This window comes from Gopherus flavomarginatus, chromosome 5, assembly GCF_025201925.1.
Source record: "Gopherus flavomarginatus isolate rGopFla2 chromosome 5, rGopFla2.mat.asm, whole genome shotgun sequence".
Taxonomy (NCBI): Eukaryota; Metazoa; Chordata; order Testudines; family Testudinidae; genus Gopherus; species Gopherus flavomarginatus.
This window is the reverse complement of record NC_066621.1, coordinates 3,445,587-3,462,450: the sequence shown is the minus strand read 5'-3', so window position 1 is coordinate 3,462,450 and position 16,864 is coordinate 3,445,587. Positions and strand designations below refer to the sequence as shown.

Sequence of the window (16,864 nt, the reverse complement as noted above, 5' to 3'; positions counted from 1 at the left end):
CCCCGAGAAACCCCAAAGCGCAGGGAGCCCGGCGGCTGGGGGAAGCCGGGCTGGCGCGGGTCGCTGGCAGCCAGGAACCCTCGGGCCGGGAAATTTTCCCGGGGAGGCGCTTAGTGGGGCAGCACCGCAGCCGATTCCTGTGCCCGAGGCTAGGCTGAGCTGCGGCTGCGGGTGAGCGGCTCGGTGTCCCGGGGAAAAGGGCTCGGAGCGCGCGCGCGCCTCCCCAGCTCCCCGCAGGCTGGGCCGCCCCCGAGCCCCGCGCTCCGTGCAGCGGCGGCGGGAGGCTTTTCAGTCGCCCGAGGGCTCTGCAGGAAGGGTGGGGATGGGAAGGGAGTGGGTGGGGGGCTGTCTCCCCGGGGCGGCAGGGTAGGTTGCTGCTGAGGCTGGGGTGGGGGGTGCATGGGGCAGGAGTTATGCCAGACTGTCTGTGATGCTGGAGAAATCTTTGTGTCTGTCTGTCCATCCCTTCCTCTGTCCCTAGATCCTAGTGCTTCTATCTCTCCATCCCCCTACACACCCCTCAGTCCCTGTCTCTCTCTCTCCCACCCCGTACAAACCCCTTTCTCTCTCCATTCACCCCCTCATCTTCATACACCCCTAGGGTGACCGGACAGCAAATATGAAAAATCAGGACAGAGTGTGGGGGGTAATAGGTTCCCATATAAGAAAAAGCCCCAAATATTGGGACTGTCTCTATAAAATTGGGACATCTGGTCACCCTACAGACCCCTCTCTGTGTGTCTCTCTCTCTCTAGCTCCATACATCTCATTCTCAGTCCCCCACAAACCCCTTCTCTCATACACCCCTCTCTATCCCCATATAAATCTCTTTCTTTCTCTTTCTACCTCTCTCCATCCCTAGATCTTATTATGCTAGGCTATCTATATATCCTATCCCAACGCCTCTGACTTGGAAAATGCAGTTCATTTGACCCTGAATCAGTAAAGGAAGGTAAATCTGGTACATTAAATTGAAATGAATTTGGCAATTTCTTTGGTGGCGAACAGGAAAATTGGTTGGATATTTGAAGGCTAGTCACACAATGAAAAACAAAGATTGGGCAATCATTTTTTCCCACTAATTGATGGGGGATAAATTAACCAGCTAGTTTTTTTTTTAGTGAATATTATCCAGCCGGCTCTAATTATTGTTATCATCACCATTATTTGCATTACAGTAACACCTAGAAGCCTCAACTGAGAATGTGGCACCATGGTACAGGACACTGTCCACGCATATAGTAAAAGAACGTACTGTCTAAAGGCTAGCCTACATACAGAATTTGTACTGATGTAACTATTGTGGTTTAGTGGGGGCGGGAGTGCTTTTTTTTTTTACTGAAATAATTATAGCCGTATATCCTCTAGGGTAAATGAAATTATACCAGTATTCAAGTCCTTATTCTGGTGGAGCTTGTTTCCTTTCGTGTACAGATGGATGTTGATTTCACCTATTTTCTTTCCCACAACCAGGATTTCCAATTCTCGAACTTCCTGTGATCTCCTGGATGGAGCAGGAGGAAGAGCTGTGCATCCTGGATCTCCAGGGCTCTGAGGAAAGGGAGATCCAGAGAGACACACCCACAGGTGAGGAATGAATGACATTGGCTCAGAGATTGTCCAGGAGTGAAAAGGAAAGCTGGGATTCCAGCAAAGCCACTGGGTGCCTCCCCAATTCTGTTTTTTTTTCTCTTCTCATCTCATTCAGTATCATCCAAGCAGGTATCCTAGTCTCCTGGCACTCACAGCATAGCCCCCTGTATATTATTTTGCCATGGCATCCACACATTGACACAAAATCGTGCTTCAAATTTCAATTTTTGTGTCACTTGTACACTTGCAAAGAAATTCTTAAAAGCAAAACCCGTTGTATCGATGCAGTGATGTCTACCTACCCTGCCGACAACGTGAAACAACTGTGTGTGTATGAATTGCCCCATTCGTTGCAAAGGGATATTGACTCTGAAACCTAACAATGGCAGTTTAAATATTCAGACTGTTCACTATTTCACTGCTGATCATTTTAACAGAAACATCCAACTAGTCTTCTTATTCCACTGTACCTGACTCCCCAAAAGCTACAGCTGCCTTTACCCACCTACAATAGCTGGCAGTCTTACTTCCCACGCTGAAAAAAAGTGGAATTAAACAAACAACTCAGGAGGATTAGATTATTTCTTTTCATAGCTAATGCATTATTTTTAAAAGTCCATTTAAAATTAATTAAATTAAGAAAATAAATAATGAATTTTGCATGCACTGGACCACATGGAGAAGCCTGAGCAGGGCTGAGCCATGTGGTCTGAGCGGTTTCCCTGGACTGGGGGCAAACGCAGTGGCCAGGGGTTTGTTTGGCTAGCTCCATCTGTGAGAGAGAGGTGGAAAGCCAGCTGACAGGGACAGAAGAAGTTATATGCATGACACTGAATGGACTAGAGGAGCAGACTTGGAAGTAGTGAGCAAGGAAAGTGCCTACTGTTGTTTTTTTCTACTGTGTTCAGGGAAACAAGACGTCCTGTGTATTCTTTGTAAACAAAGTAGATTGAACCAAATAATATACCTGACTCATATGATCAATTTATTCTCCTAATGGAAACAACCTGGCAAAACATGCATCCGATGAAGTGGGTTTTAGCCCACGAAAGCTTATGCTCAAATAAATGTGTTAGTCTCTAAGGTGCCACAAGTACTCCTGTTCTTTTTGCGGATACAGACTAACATGGCTGCTACTCTGAAACCTGGCGAAACCTTGAATATTGTCTATCTGGTCAGGCCAAAGGGTCCACACTGGGCTGAAGGTGGGATGGATTTTCCAGGAGAGAAACTGAGTTGTATTCCTGTTAAACCAAGCTGGAACAGATAATGGAGGTGCTTGCAACAATCAAAGATGGCTACAAGGAATTAAAACAAGACCTAAAACAGGAGCTGGAGACTTCTCAAAAGGAATTAAAGCAACATCTAGAGGTTTCCCAGAAAGGACTGAGAAATGACCTGCATTCGGAGATAGTATCTTTGTTGGGAAAGCAGTTACAACGTATTCGGGGCAGATTTCAAAGCCCAGCTACAAAACATCCACTCCAGACTGGCAAGACAGATCAGTGAGGTGATCAGCAAACTGACTATCATAGACCAAAAGGTTTTCCAGGAAATAGAGGAGACTAAGGAAGTTATGGCCAGCTTGGAACATGCTAACAGAGATGAGCTACAGCAAGGACTTGAGGAGCTAAGAGATCTCCTAGAGAAGGAATTTAAAGGGTCACAGACCACAGTGGAAGTCAGTTGCCTGGATAAGGAATCAGGCCAGCCTGAAAACTTGGGTAAGACCAGACATTGGTAACCCTCAGAGGGGAGAGTTTGGGCTCTCTGTCCCAGTAAAGTAATACAAAAGCCCACTGTGAGGGATAGCTCCCTGGGAGGGTTATTTTGCTCAGTTTAACATCATAGCTCCAATGAATGTTTGGGGAGATGAAGGGAGGGAGGGTCTCTAGCAGCTGACTTGAGTGGTCCAGCTCTGATGGTGCGGCAGAACTTACCTGAGAAAAACTGAGTTATCCAGATTTGGTACAAGCCCTTGACATGCATCCGACGAAGTGGGTATTCACCTACGAAAGCTCATGCTCCAAAACGTCTGTTAGTCTATAAGGTGCCACAGGACTCTTTGCTGCTTTTACAAGCCCTTGTTTTCTGGTTTGGGGCTAGCCATCGATCTGAGCTGGGCAGAGCATAACTAAGGGCTAGAAGAAGAGGGGAAGAAGAAACTCCACCTAAACTGGCAGAGGACTTGCAGAGATTTGTGTTCCTGGCTTACCCAGGTACCAGTGAGGCCTGCTAAGATACGTTAGCAATGGACTGATGTATAGATGCTCAGCTGGACTTGGACTTGCAGATCAAGATCAGAAAAAGGAGGCCAAGGATGCTCAGAGAGGCTGTGGAATTTGCCACAGAACTTGAATCTTTCCTTGCAGCAGACCAAGAAGCAGCTGCTAGAGAGGAAGATGTTTCCCATGAGCTTTGCAAGTACAGCTCGGTGTCTAATGTGCCTGCTGGAACAGAGGATTCTAATCTGGTTCATGACATTTTTGAGTGATTGGAAAAGTTGTTCAATTCAGTTTGTAAACCAATGGAAATTGGTAATAATGCAAAAATGAAGGGTAGCAGTTCATTTAAATACTGGTACTTGTGGAAAAAAATTATCTACTAAAAGAATTGTTATAAATTTAAGACAAGCCAGAACTGAGCCTCACAGACACTTAGTGAAAGTCCATCAACCAAACTGGGAAATGAGAAGCACCAAGATGAAGGGGCAAACTTGGAACTACAAGGATCAGATCCACAGTATTTGCTAAGATCTGGGCAGTTACACAACAGTAATGGGAGTATGAACGTGTAATATGATCCTGTTACATATTCATATGAATATGTAACAAGATCTGTGAAATGCATAAGAATAACGAACATTGGCTCAGAGATAAGTTATTAGACCAGATGTGTTAACCATGTTACGGAATAGAGGATCTAAAACTGAACCAGCTACATGGTCCCAAATGGAGACAGTGACTGGGGAACATGCACCAGTCCAAAAGTAAGGAAAATTGGGTTTGAAAACTGGACCTCGGGAATTTGAGCAAGAAGTTGATAGCCAATAGAGTGGAGGATCTGACAGTTGATTTGGATTTCATTATGGCTAATTACTATAACAAATACCAGAAAGTTGTCTTACAAATTCATTCTGCAGAAACTCCCTTGAAAGATATGGCCTAGGTGAAACAAATTGTTTGTAAGCAACTAGTTTGCTTTGAGCAAATTGTCCTACCTTCAGGGGGTAAAAACCATAATAACAGCTACATGAGGTGGTAGCTTTCCAGAAGGGGGAAGATAGGGAGCACTGAGACCTGCTTTAACACCCAGGGGAATTCTAGCTGCCATAGTTCTTGTGGCACTGAAGCAGGAGTGGATCTCTTTTCATTTGCTGAATGTTTCAAACAGCAACTAGTACAAAAAGGGACCCACAGTGGCAAAATGAGAACCTATAGATCGAGTAAATGCTGGTATTGGGAAAAAAACTAGAGAGCGAAAGGGGTGAAGGTGAGCTCCCAGAGGCTATCTCTATACTACCGTGGTAAGTCCACCTACACTACACAACTCCAGCTACATACCTTAAGTCGAGTTACTGCGGGGTCTACACCGCAGGGGGTCGATGGGAGAAAATGTCCCATCGACTTACTTTACTCTTTTCATCGGGGGTAGAGTACAGGGATCGACTGGAGAGCGATCTGCAGTCGATTTGGCGAGTCTTTACTAGACCCGCTAAATCGACAGCCCGGTGGATCGATCTCAGAGTGTTGATCCCGGCTCTAGGGTAGACCTGCCCAGAGTTTCTGTTGAACTTGTTCCAATGCAGTGCTGTACATTTTAATGACTAGCAGCAGAATGGTCTAAGAGACTTTCTGGTTAGGAATCTAATTGTTCTGATTCTACAAAGATATAGATTATACTGCCCTGGTCCACCACAAGGTTGACATTTAACAGCCACCTAACCATTTACCAGAAGCAAAAAGGGAAGAGGTTTTACAAGCCACTGAAGAAATGTATCAGGAAGATATAATTCAGCCTTCAGCCAGTTCTTCGGCCTCACCCATAATGCTGGTTAAGAAATAAAGACCGCAGCACCAGATTCTGCATGGACTATAGAAAACCACTTTAAAGGATTCATTAAATAGATAATACCCTGGATGCTGTAGCAGATTCACTTTGGTTTTCCACAATGATTCTTAAAAGTGGCTGTTGGCAAGTGGAGGTAGGAATGGAATTCACAACAGGCCAAGGCCTGTGACAATTTAAAGTGATGGCTTTCAGCGCCCACCAGATTGATCCCTGGTAGGAGCCTGTCCCATCCTTTCCTTGAGTGACATTGGAGCAGAATCCAGAGTCTGCAGGGATGGATTTGAGTCCTGGTTTCCACACTTGCCTACTGTGATTTAATTCTCCTCTTCTCTCGGCAGGTGACAGGGTGGCAAGTGAGGATGAGGTGAATCCTCAGCAGGAAGCGGAGCCATGTGGGACGGTCTCGGGGCTTGTTCCAGCCTGCCAGAACCAGGGTGGACCAGGGAGGCTGCGTGTGAACCCTCCGAAGATGAGGCGTCGTCGGTCTGCCCACCGGGAGAGGGGATTCATCAACCTGCTGGGCATCCTGGAGCCCCGGCGCCCGGCAGATAAGCCCTACCGGTGCACAGAGTGCGAGAAGAGTTTCAGCCAGAGCTCAAATCTCATCGAGCACCAGCGGATCCACACGGGCGAGCGCCCCTTCACCTGCAGTGAGTGCGAGAAGAGCTTCAGCCGCAGCTCCACCCTCATCGAGCACCAGCGCACGCACACGGGCGAGAAGCCCTACACCTGCCCCGAGTGCCAGCGCAGCTTCAGCCGCAGCTCCACCCTGACCGAGCACCAGCGCACCCACACCGGGGAGACCCCTTTCCATTGCCCCGAGTGCGGCAAGAGCTTCAGCCGCACCTCCAACCTGGTGAAGCATCTGCGCACCCACACGGGCGAGAAACCCTACGGCTGCAGGGAGTGCGGCAAGCGCTTCAGCCTCAGCTCCAACCTCATCAAGCACGAGCGCACCCACACCGGGGAGAAGCCCTTTGCCTGCGGGGAGTGCAGCAAGCGCTTCAAGAAGAAGACCCACCTGGTATCCCACCACCGCACCCACACCGGGGAGCGGCCCTATGAGTGCACGGTGTGCGGCAAGCGCTTCAGCCAGAGCTCCACCCTCATCGAGCACCAGCGCATCCACACCGGCGAGAAGCCTTTCCGCTGCCCTGACTGCGGGAAGTGCTTCTGCGTCAGCTCCAACCTCATCAAGCACCAGCGAATCCACACCGGGGAGAAGCCCTACGGCTGCAGCGCCTGTGGGAAGAGCTTCCGCTACAAGCCCCAGTTCACCCGTCACCAGAAGCTCCACCAGGGGGATGGGGAGGAGCCAGTGGCCGTCCTGACCCTGGGACCGTGGGCTGCGGCAGCCCCGCTCATACAGATCACAGAGACTGTTTAAAGCAGGCAAGCTCCCACCCCGGGGATGAGGGGGATCAGGGACTAAAGTCAGCATGTGGTTGAGCTCTGTTGGGCTGAACGCAGAGCTGGAATTGATGTGTGTTTCTCTAAGCTGTTTGGCCCAGCTCTGATTCTCTTGCAGCTGGAGTTTCTCTGATTCCTGTTTTAAGAATATGGGAATTCCTGATGGGCTTGTCTAGCTCCACATTGTTCCCCAACACTTCCTGCCACTCCAGCACAGGCCAACGTGGTATTTCTCCTCCTCCTTCCCTACATCTAACCCTGTACCCCACTCCTTGCTATTCCACATCAGACTAATGGGCCCATCTAACCTGATACGCCTGCTTCCCCAGATGAGATCAATTGTCTAGTCAGTATCATCCCCCTTTCCCGGTGGATCAAAATATCTGAAAGTTTCCCATGGAGCTCCCTGCTGCCCCAGGTCAGCCCAGTGGGACTGTCTAGCCCAATATCCCCCCTAGTTCTTGCCCTGTTGGATCAGACTAATGGACCCATCTACCCAATATCTCCCACGCCTGTCCCTGCAGCACCAGTTCAGACTAATGGTCCATCTGGTCCACTATCCTACCTCCAAGAGTGGCCAGTGCTAGGTGCTGCAAAGGAAATATGGAATGCACTTCACTGTGCTGTGTACCACTGAGGGAGAAAGCAGTTCCTTCTGGACTGCAACTGGCTCTCGGCTTCCATGATGGATCATGAGGGTCAAATGTCCTTGACATTTCAGTGTTCATCCTGTCCAGTGTCACTGCAGGTGCTATTCTTATTCCTACAAACATCAAATCCTTTTTTTTTCTTTTGAATGATTTAGTGAGATACTTGCCTCCATAATATCCTGCTGCAGGGAATTCCACAGGTTAACAGTGTCAGTTTCTGTTGCCATTCCCTGTCAATACAACAGAGGAAATCTTGCAAAGCAGGCTAAGTCCATTGGAAGGCTGTTGTTTCTTAGGTCTTGACTACAATTAGTTTGCAGCAGCGGGATGTCAGTCTACTCTGTGCTAGCCTGCCACAGACTCGCTGTCCCTGTGGACCTTACTGACACGTATTAACAGTTCATTAATGCACTTTGATCTAGTCCAATTTCAAAGAAGACTTTCTGCCATCATTTAGTCTGCAGCAGACTAGTGGGGAGTTGATTCACAACCCACCTTGCCACAAACTAAATGTTCATGTTGACAAACCCTTAGACTATGGACAGCAAGTCCTTCAGCTGGCAGCCTCAGCTCTTACAGGATCTGGAAAGGTATCTGAGGCCTAATGCCACCACAAAAGGAGCAAATGTCTGGAAGATCAGAGATTGGGTGGAACCCCCACCCCATGAAATGGACATTCTGGTTATTGCAAGAGGTGGGGACCTTGAGTAGGTAGCATGGCCTGAAGCCATCACCATTTGATGGTGTAGGAGTCCCTTACATGGAATGAGTTGATTGGGTCTCAGTCTTGTTCTTAGCAGGATGGGTGTGTCTGCCACAAAATCACCATTACATTGGCACTAAGTAGCTCCGTAGGCAGTAAGGCTAAAGCCTGAAAAGGGGCCGAATTCACCTTTGCCCCTTACGCAGGCGGTATCGTAATATGAGGCACAAAGGCATTGTGTGTCCCTGTGGTACTCATTCGGGGAGATATGCCAAGTGCTTCGGTCTCGTGCCCTCCATTTCGTCTTGTTTCATCCAAATGTGGGGCTGGAGCAGGATGTGGCCACGGCTCACAAAGCTGTGGGGAGTGAGGCAGAGGTGCCAGAGGGCAGAAGGAGCATTTCAGATTCCAGCTTGGACTGGGATCCCCAGGAGCTCTGGAGAGGCTTCTCCTGGGAAATTGGATGGAGTAATTTGTTAAGACAAGTGTCCTCTTGTCTTCTAGACATCAGCCATTGGGGGAAATAAACCATCTTCCTGTCTCAGATGGCTGGACAAGATGACCCTTGTGGTCCCTTCCAACCCTGTGGTTCTGTGATTCTGTTTTTTTGGACAAACCCACAGGCACCTGCCAAGATGGAGCAAGCAGAAAGGTTTTTGCCTGCACACTGTACTGGTTCTGTCCCCCACCAAGGCTAAGAATGTGGTGCATGACTGGGCAGAGGATGCTGGTGCTGTGTGAGAGTCAAGGGAGCCTGTGAACTATGGGGGAGATGGATTTGATCTGGACAGATGTCCCTCTATTTTCCTTTTTTTTTTTTTTAACTGTAAAGTTTGGGAATTAATCTCTATTTGAATGGGGGGAAGAGTTGTAGTAGGGAGTGCCTGAATGTTGAGGTCACCTAATGTCTCTCTTCAGCGACTGCAGAATCTCAGTTGCCTCCTAGACGTTCAGCCTGTAGGTCACTTATGCAAATCAGCCTAGGACAATTGCAATTATCATTCCGGTGATCCCTTGTATGAAACAAGTTTGTTGAGCCTCAGTCTGCTTCCCAGCAGGCGAGCATCCACATCCCTTAATCACCAGCCCTAATCCTTAGCCCTAGCAGAGACCACAGCGACTGAGCTCCCTTCTCGTTCTCTGCCCCCAAGACATCCTTTCAAGGCAGGGTTGAATCCGTTCTGAGAGTACGCCGTGGATCCAGTCTCCAGGGCAGGGTGAGGCACAGCGGGAGAGGCACAGGGTGCGTGTATTGGACAAGCTCCATCTCACACTTTCCAGACTCCTATGAACGTGCCTAGAGAATCCAGTCTCCCAGGGCACCGTTCCGTGGGATTAAATTCACACCCAAATATAAACTCAATATTATTTTTAATAAAGCAAAATGTAAACTAGGGATAATTCAAAGAGGTTGCTTCTGACCGAATTTAGCCCTGTGATTCTGGAGTGATGATTGCAAAGAGAGGTAGGTAGGTAGATTGGAGGTGACTCTTAGAGTAGGTTTTACTGTATATGATTGCAAACCCCTGTATTAAGAGGGATTACTATATTAGACTCTTAATGGTTATAAAGACAACATTCTTAGACGCTTGATTGTGGTGTTACATTGCCATATAGACTAGTTCTTGTGTGTTTTTACAGCCCTACTTTGAGATAATGTTACAGCTGAGATTTTAATTCTCACACAAAAGCCAGGTTGAAAATCAAAGCAAAGCTTTTGATCCTGAGTATTAACTCTACTCATTATGAATAGACACTAGAATAGGGTCCTTCCATTAATATGATGGAAAAGAGTGATGGTCTGAGCAGAGGACTCGATATACAATTCCTGGGTTCTGATCTCAGCTTGATGAGAGGAGTGGGATCTAGTGGTTACAGTGTGAGGGGAAGGCGGGAGAACTGGAAATCAAGATCCTTGGATTCCATTTCTAGCTCTGGGAAGGAAATAGAGTCTGGTGGTTAGAGCTAGGGGGTAGCAGGATCAAGATTCCTATGTTCTATTTCCAGTTCTGTTACTGACTTGCAGTGTGACTTCAGAGGACTTATCTCAGCTGAGTTATTCCTGATTTACACCTGTGTAAGGGAGAGCAGAATCAGCTGCGGAGACCTTGCGATTTGATCCATGCAATGCACAGTTCTTTATATTTCGTTCTCAAAACACAGGAACATCCAGTTCCTTACTAAATATTCTGGGTAGTACAGTCCAACATGCATTTCCTAAACTAAAGAGTGCTGTAAATAGACCTATCATTAGAGGACATTCCAAACACTAGATGGACAAATTGCTACATTTCTTAGGGTCCATAGGCAGTGACACAAATGGCAACCTGATATTAAAGCGGGGAAACATTGCATATCCATTGGGGTAATGATTTAGCACGTAGTATCATTTAGCAGAATGCCATAGGAAATGACCCAGTGTTGAGTGATTATGTAATAAAGGATCATATTGTTTAATTTGAGAAATAGGGGGCTCTTACCTGACCACATCAGTCTGGGTCATTCTGTCCAGTTCTGTTTTGTAAATTTAAATGTAACAGATTTTCTTTTTGTGAATTTTAATGTAAACTATGCTGACTTCTTGTTGGCTAGCCAGATTGCTCATGCAGTACTGCCAATCCTAAGTGTTCAAAGTCTATGAATCAGTGTCCTCCCTCCCCCCACCCCCCAAAAGATAGGGTTAAAAAATCATGACTTTTTTAAAACATGAGAAATTTGTGGTTCTTTTTCTTTGTGCCTTTAGAGGCCGCCTTTTCACACTTTTCTCTGTAACCACAAGGGCTAGAAACTTATATTTTGAAATGAAACCTGAGATTTTTTTACATAGATAAGTTCAGGAGTTGAGATGCTAGGAAAAACAAGTATTGTGTGACTTGTGATAAAATCACAGGAGCTGACAACACTACGTACATGAAATATCCACTATATGAATCTAAAACCAATCTAACGCCAAAACCACTTGAGATGCTTATAACACAGGAGATTTAGCTTTAACTGTCAATACTACTAGGGCTAATCTCTCTGTGCATCAGCCACTATAGGACTTCTATATCAGAGATGCTCTTGAATCGATTCATTAAATTAAATGTTACTGTGTCGTTTTGTGTTGGCAGACAACTCAGGTTCTCCGCTCTTGTGTCTCTGGTTGTTTTGTACTGACCGTATTCCTGCTTAACTGCTGCTGTTTTCTTTCTTTCTCGTAAAACATCAGTAGACTGTCACCGAAAATAAATGTGAAAGTCCCTGAAATGTCAGCTTTGTCTTGCAGTGCACTGTGAAAGTGTTGCACCCTGGGAGAGTGGTGCCTAGTGATTAGAGCTGGGGTGGGTCTAGCAGTCTGGAGTCCTGGGTTCTGTTCTCAGCTCTGGGAAGGGAGTGGGCTGTGGTGGGTTAGAGCTGCTGGGGCTGGAAGCCAGGACTTCTGGGTTCTATCCCCAGCTCTGGGAGGGGAGTGGACTGGACTCCGGTGGGTTAGAGCAAGGACTCCTGGGTTCTATCCTCAGCTCTGGGAGGGAAGTGGACTCTGGTGTGTTAGAGTGGGGGGCTGGAAGCCAGTCTCCTAGGTTCTATCTCAGCTCTGAGAGGGGAGTGGGGTCTGGTGGGTTACAGCGGGGTCTGGGAGCCAGGACTCCAGCCTGGGTTCTCGTCCCAGTTCTGGGAGGAGAGTGGAGTCTGGTGGGTTAGAGCAGGGGGGCTGGGAGCCAGGCTCCTGGGTTCTATCTCAGCTCTGAGAGGGGAGCGGGGTCTGGGAGCCAGGACTCCAGCCTGGGTTCTCGTCCCAGCTCTGAGAGGAGTGGGCTCTGATGGGTTAGAGTGGGGTCTGGTGGGTTAGAGGGGGGCTGGGAGCCAGGACTCCTGGGTTCTCGTCCCAGCTCTGGGAGGAGAGTGGGGTCTGGTGGGTTAGAGGGGGGCTGGGAGCCAGGACTCCTGGGTTCTCGTCCCAGCTCTGGGAGGGGAGTGGGGTCTGGTGGGTGAGAGGGGGCCTGGGAGCCAGGACTCCGGGCTGGGTTCTCGTCCCAGCTCTGGGAGGAGAGTGGGCTCTGATGGGTTAGAGTGGGGGCTGGGAGCCAGGACTCCTGGGTTCTCGTCCCAGCTCTGGGAGGGGAGTGGGGTCTCACAACTAAAGGAAGGGGGGTAGGATACGTGAGTTCCCCGACCAGCTTTGGGAGGTGGTGATAAGGGGCAGATCCTGGTAACAGACAGGAGGGAACGCTGGGTGGGGGGGATGTTAGGAGAGAGTGGTGCATGCTGGGATACCGGATGACAATGGGGCCACAGCTCCTCTTTGTTAATAACAGTGTATCCTGCAGGAACCAAGACAGTGAGGCCCTCTAGGCCTGTCTGTCTCCCTTGGTCTCCTAGTAACAGCCGCGCCCCCTTCATCACGTGACCCGGGGCGATGACATCATCACTGGGTTCCCCCGGCATGCTGGGCTGAGCCGATGGCCCGGGCTCTGCCGGGAGCCCGGTCCCGCCCGCTGAGCGGGGTTCGCAGCGCCTGCCCCGATCGCCCACATGGAGCGCGGGGCCGAGCCGCGGGGCTCGGAGGAAAGGGAGCTCCCAGGTGATGAATCAGTGACACCGGCTCGCAGCGTCCGGGAGAGAAGGGAGCAGCTGGGACCCCAGCAAGGCTTCCTCGATCCTCCCCCCTTTGTCTGGCTCAGGGCCCTATGGCAGGCTCCTGCCTGGCTGAGGACACCCCATTCCCTCCCCGCCAAGGGCTCAGATGGGATGTTGGGGCAGAGCCGGCCTCTTCCAGTCCCTGTTGATTAGGATCTTTTACATCCTTCGCCATCCCTTTTCTCCCTGGTGCAGGGAGGGAATTCCTTTCCCCAGCCATTGAGCAGGTTACCTAGATCATCCTCAAATCGAGGGATCCCCGATGGTGATGATTTATTAGGTGTATTACAATAGCCCCTATGAGCCCAGTCATGGATCAGGGTCCCCCAGTGCTAGGTGCAGTGCATTTACGTATTAGGTGTATTACAGTAGTGCTTAGCAGCCATTGAGTACCTGCAAACAGAGAGTACCTGCCCCAAAGACTGATAATCCGAGCGCTTTGCTGGCCGTCAGAAGACATAATCACCGTGGTCCCTTCTATCCCGATAATCTATTAATCCTTCTTCTCCTGGCAGGTGTCGGGACAGCAAGTAAAGCAGAGCCACATGGGATGTCCCCCAGTGTCTGTGTCCCCGGAAACCACCAGAGAAACCCTCCAAGGAGGAGACGAATTAAACACGCTTGCTCCGAGCCAGGCTTCATCAACCTTCTGGGCATCCTGGAACCTCCCCGCCCTGCCGCCCGGCGGCCAGCAGACAAGCCCTTCCGGTGCACGGAGTGCGAGAAGAGCTTTGGCCAGAGCTCGGTGCTGATCGAGCACATGCGGATCCACACGGGCGAGCGCCCCTTCGTCTGCGGCCAGTGTGGCAAGCGCTTCAGCCAGAGCTCCACCCTGCTGGGCCACCAGCGCACCCACACGGGCGAGAAGCCTTTCACCTGCCCCGAGTGCCAGCGCAGCTTCAGCCGCAGCTCTGCCTTGACCGAGCACCAGCGCACCCACACCGGAGAGACCCCATTCCATTGCCCCGAGTGCGGCAAGAGCTTCAGCCGCACCTCCAACCTGGTGAAGCATCTGCGCACCCACACGGGCGAGAAACCCTACGGCTGCAGGGAGTGCGGCAAGCGCTTCAGCCTCAGCTCCAACCTCATCAAGCACGAGCGCACCCACACCGGGGAGAAGCCCTTTGCCTGCGGGGAGTGCAGCAAGCGCTTCAAGAAGAAGACCCACCTGGTGTCCCACCACCGCACCCACACTGGGGAGCGGCCCTATGAGTGCACAGTGTGCGGCAAGCGCTTCAGCCAGAGCTCCACCCTCATCGAGCACCAGCGCATCCACACCGGCGAGAAGCCTTTCCGCTGCCCCGACTGTGGGCGCGGCTTCTACGTCAACTCCAAGCTGGTCAAACACCGGCGCATCCACACCGGGGAGAAGCCCTACAGCTGCAGTGCCTGTGGGAAGAGCTTCCGCTACAAGCAGCAGTTCACCCGCCACCAGCAGCTGCACCAGGGGGAGGAGACGGTGGCTGTCCTGACTCTCGGTAGGGTCAATGTCCTCCTAACTTAGAGTACGGGAATTCCTTGGGCCTCCTGTCTTGGAGTACGGGAATTCCTTGTCCAGATTTCCTGCAGCTCCGGGAGTGGGGTCTAGTGCCGGGGAGGGGGGGCGGGGAGGCTGAGAGTCCGGAGTGATAGGTTCAATCCCTGGCTCTGGAAGGAGTGTGGAATTTAGTGGTTACAGCAGGTGGAGGCTGGAGTCCTGGGTTCTCTTCCTGGATCTGGGAGGGGGTTGAGGTCTGGGGGTGGAGCAGGTGGGCTGGCAGTCAGGACTCCTGGGTTCTACCTAGAGTTCTTGGGTGGGGGGTCTAGTGGGTTAGTGCAAGGCGGGGCCAAGAGTGACCACTAATGAGTTCCGTTCCCAGCTGTGATTGAGTATTTGGGAATTTGGCGGGGGAAGGAGGTTGGGAGTAGCTGAAAACTGATGTTACGGTGAGCCTTGGTTTAAGCTACCAGGACATCACCAGAGCTAACCTCCAGATTAGTGGTTCAAATCTAGCTGAGGCAAGATGCTCCCAGTCTGAGAGATACTAATTCAGTGTGTTGGAACCCTACCCACACCCTGCCCTGGGATTCCCCTCCCATCTAGGGCATAGTGGTCACACACCTGTTCATGACTCCCCTGATGGGGTCAGAGCTCACACTAGATAAAAAATCACTTAATACAGTCGAGAACCCTTCCTATAGCGACTAACAGACTGTAGACTCTCAACAGTTCCAAAGGCAGTGTTCTTGGTCTCTTGGCTGTGTTATATCGGTTTGTAGGCGCTAGTTTTGTGTTTGTGTGTATTGGTAAAATACCAACCCTGCACTGATAGTGTGCTGAGGTTGAGATGTATAAGTAGTTGCAGGAAGGTTGAGGGGGAATTAAAGTCTAAACTTCCCACCTCAGTATTAACCTCATTGCATCAAGTCATTGTAACAGGGTCCATCCATTGCAGCAGAAGAGAGGAGGAGTCTAAGGGCTTATCTGCATTGGCAAATTGACTGGAGTAGCTCCCTGTATGGGTTCTCTGTTCTGAGAGAAGAGGTATTTGATTCTAGAATAAGGGCATGGCTACTCTTGCAGATATAGAGCACTTTGAATTAAACTAGCCTTCGGAGAGTGCAATAAGGAAAGCGCTGCAGTCTGTCCACACTGACAGCTGCCAGTGCACTGGCGTGGCCACATTTGTGGCACTTGCAATGGCATTGGGAGCGGTGCATTATGGGCAGCTATCCCAGCATGCAAGTGACTGCAACGTGCTTTTCAAATGATGGGGCTGGAGCGGAGTGTGACAGTGAGTGTGTATGTGGGGGGAGAGAGAGTGGGGTTTTGGGGGGCTGAGAGCATGTCAGCATGCTGTCTTGTAAGTTCAGACAGCAGCAGACTCCCCTTTCCCCCCGCCCCTCTCACACACAGCATTCCACAGTAATGGTTGCTTTGTCTCAGAGTAGATAAGCAGCCGGCTGTCAGAAACGGAGCTTTGAAAGAGCATATCCGCATTCCTGCAGTGATTCTAAGACAATGACAAGAGTGGCCACTTGATTTAAGGGGATTATGGGATGTTTCCGGAGGCCGATCAGAGCACAGTTGTAGCCAAGGCACATCAAATGTTACTCCACTCACTGAGGTGGAGTACCAGGAGCGCTCTAGCTGTGGAGTCAGAGCACTCTACGTGCCTTGCCGGTGTGGACGGGTAGTGAGTTAGGGTTCCCGTGGCTGCTTTAATGTGCTCTAACTCGCAAGTGTAGCCAAGCCCTAAGTGGTTCACTTCAGAAGCTCGCTAATTATTCCAGAATAGAGTGGCCACCTGGGAAGCTTATTCCACATAGATTCTGGTCAGTTTCCCCATATAGACAAGCCTTAAAAGGAGGATTAGGATTCTTGGTGTCTCTTCTCCTCTAAGGGTAGAGTGTGTGGTCTAGTTAGAGTAGAGAGGACTGGGAGTCAGGACACCTGGGTTCTATTTCTGTCTCTGCTGCTGACCCATAAGGGGGCAAGTAATTTCCTTGCTCTCAGTTTCCCCACTCTTAAATAGGGTGATAACACACTACTGACCTAAGTTTTTATTAGTTAATATTTATAAGCGCGATATAAGTATTACTACTGTAAATAGACCTACCACTAGAGGGCATTCAGTACACTACATGGATGAATTATGATGTTATTTAGGGTCAATAGACAGTGACTCAAATTACTACCTCCTTGCATCTGAGGCTATGATGGAAAAAAGATGCATATCCCTGGTGTTACGTACTGTCCAGTGTTGTTTGGCCGAGTGCTATGCTCAAATGGGCCATTGTTGAGTGGTCACATAGTAAAGGATCATATTGTTTATTC

At 49.7% G+C, this 16,864-nt stretch overlaps 1 protein-coding gene across 1 annotated transcript; it reads left to right on the top strand.

Annotated features, from left to right (window-relative positions):
* Positions 1–412: 412 nt before the first annotated feature.
* LOC127052914 (zinc finger protein 883-like) lies at positions 413–16,113 on the top strand. The gene is made up of 5 exons (XM_050957060.1): positions 413–952; positions 1,474–1,587; positions 6,003–6,944; positions 8,417–8,418; positions 13,805–16,113. The coding sequence occupies exons 2-5, from the start codon at positions 1,509–1,511 to the stop codon at positions 14,549–14,551; spliced, it is 1,770 nt and encodes a 589-aa protein (XP_050813017.1). The 5' UTR covers positions 413–952; positions 1,474–1,508; the 3' UTR covers positions 14,552–16,113.
* Positions 16,114–16,864: the final 751 nt, after the last annotated feature.

Excerpts from the sequence above, each read along its gene's own strand:
- LOC127052914 (XM_050957060.1), top strand. The coding sequence starts at position 1,509 with ATGGAGCAGGAGGAAGAGCTGTGCATCCTGGATCTCCAGGGCTCTGAG. Across the intron at positions 1,588-6,002 it reads CCAGAGAGACACACCCACAG|GTGACAGGGTGGCAAGTGAG; the intron begins GTGAGGAATGAA and ends TTCTCTCGGCAG.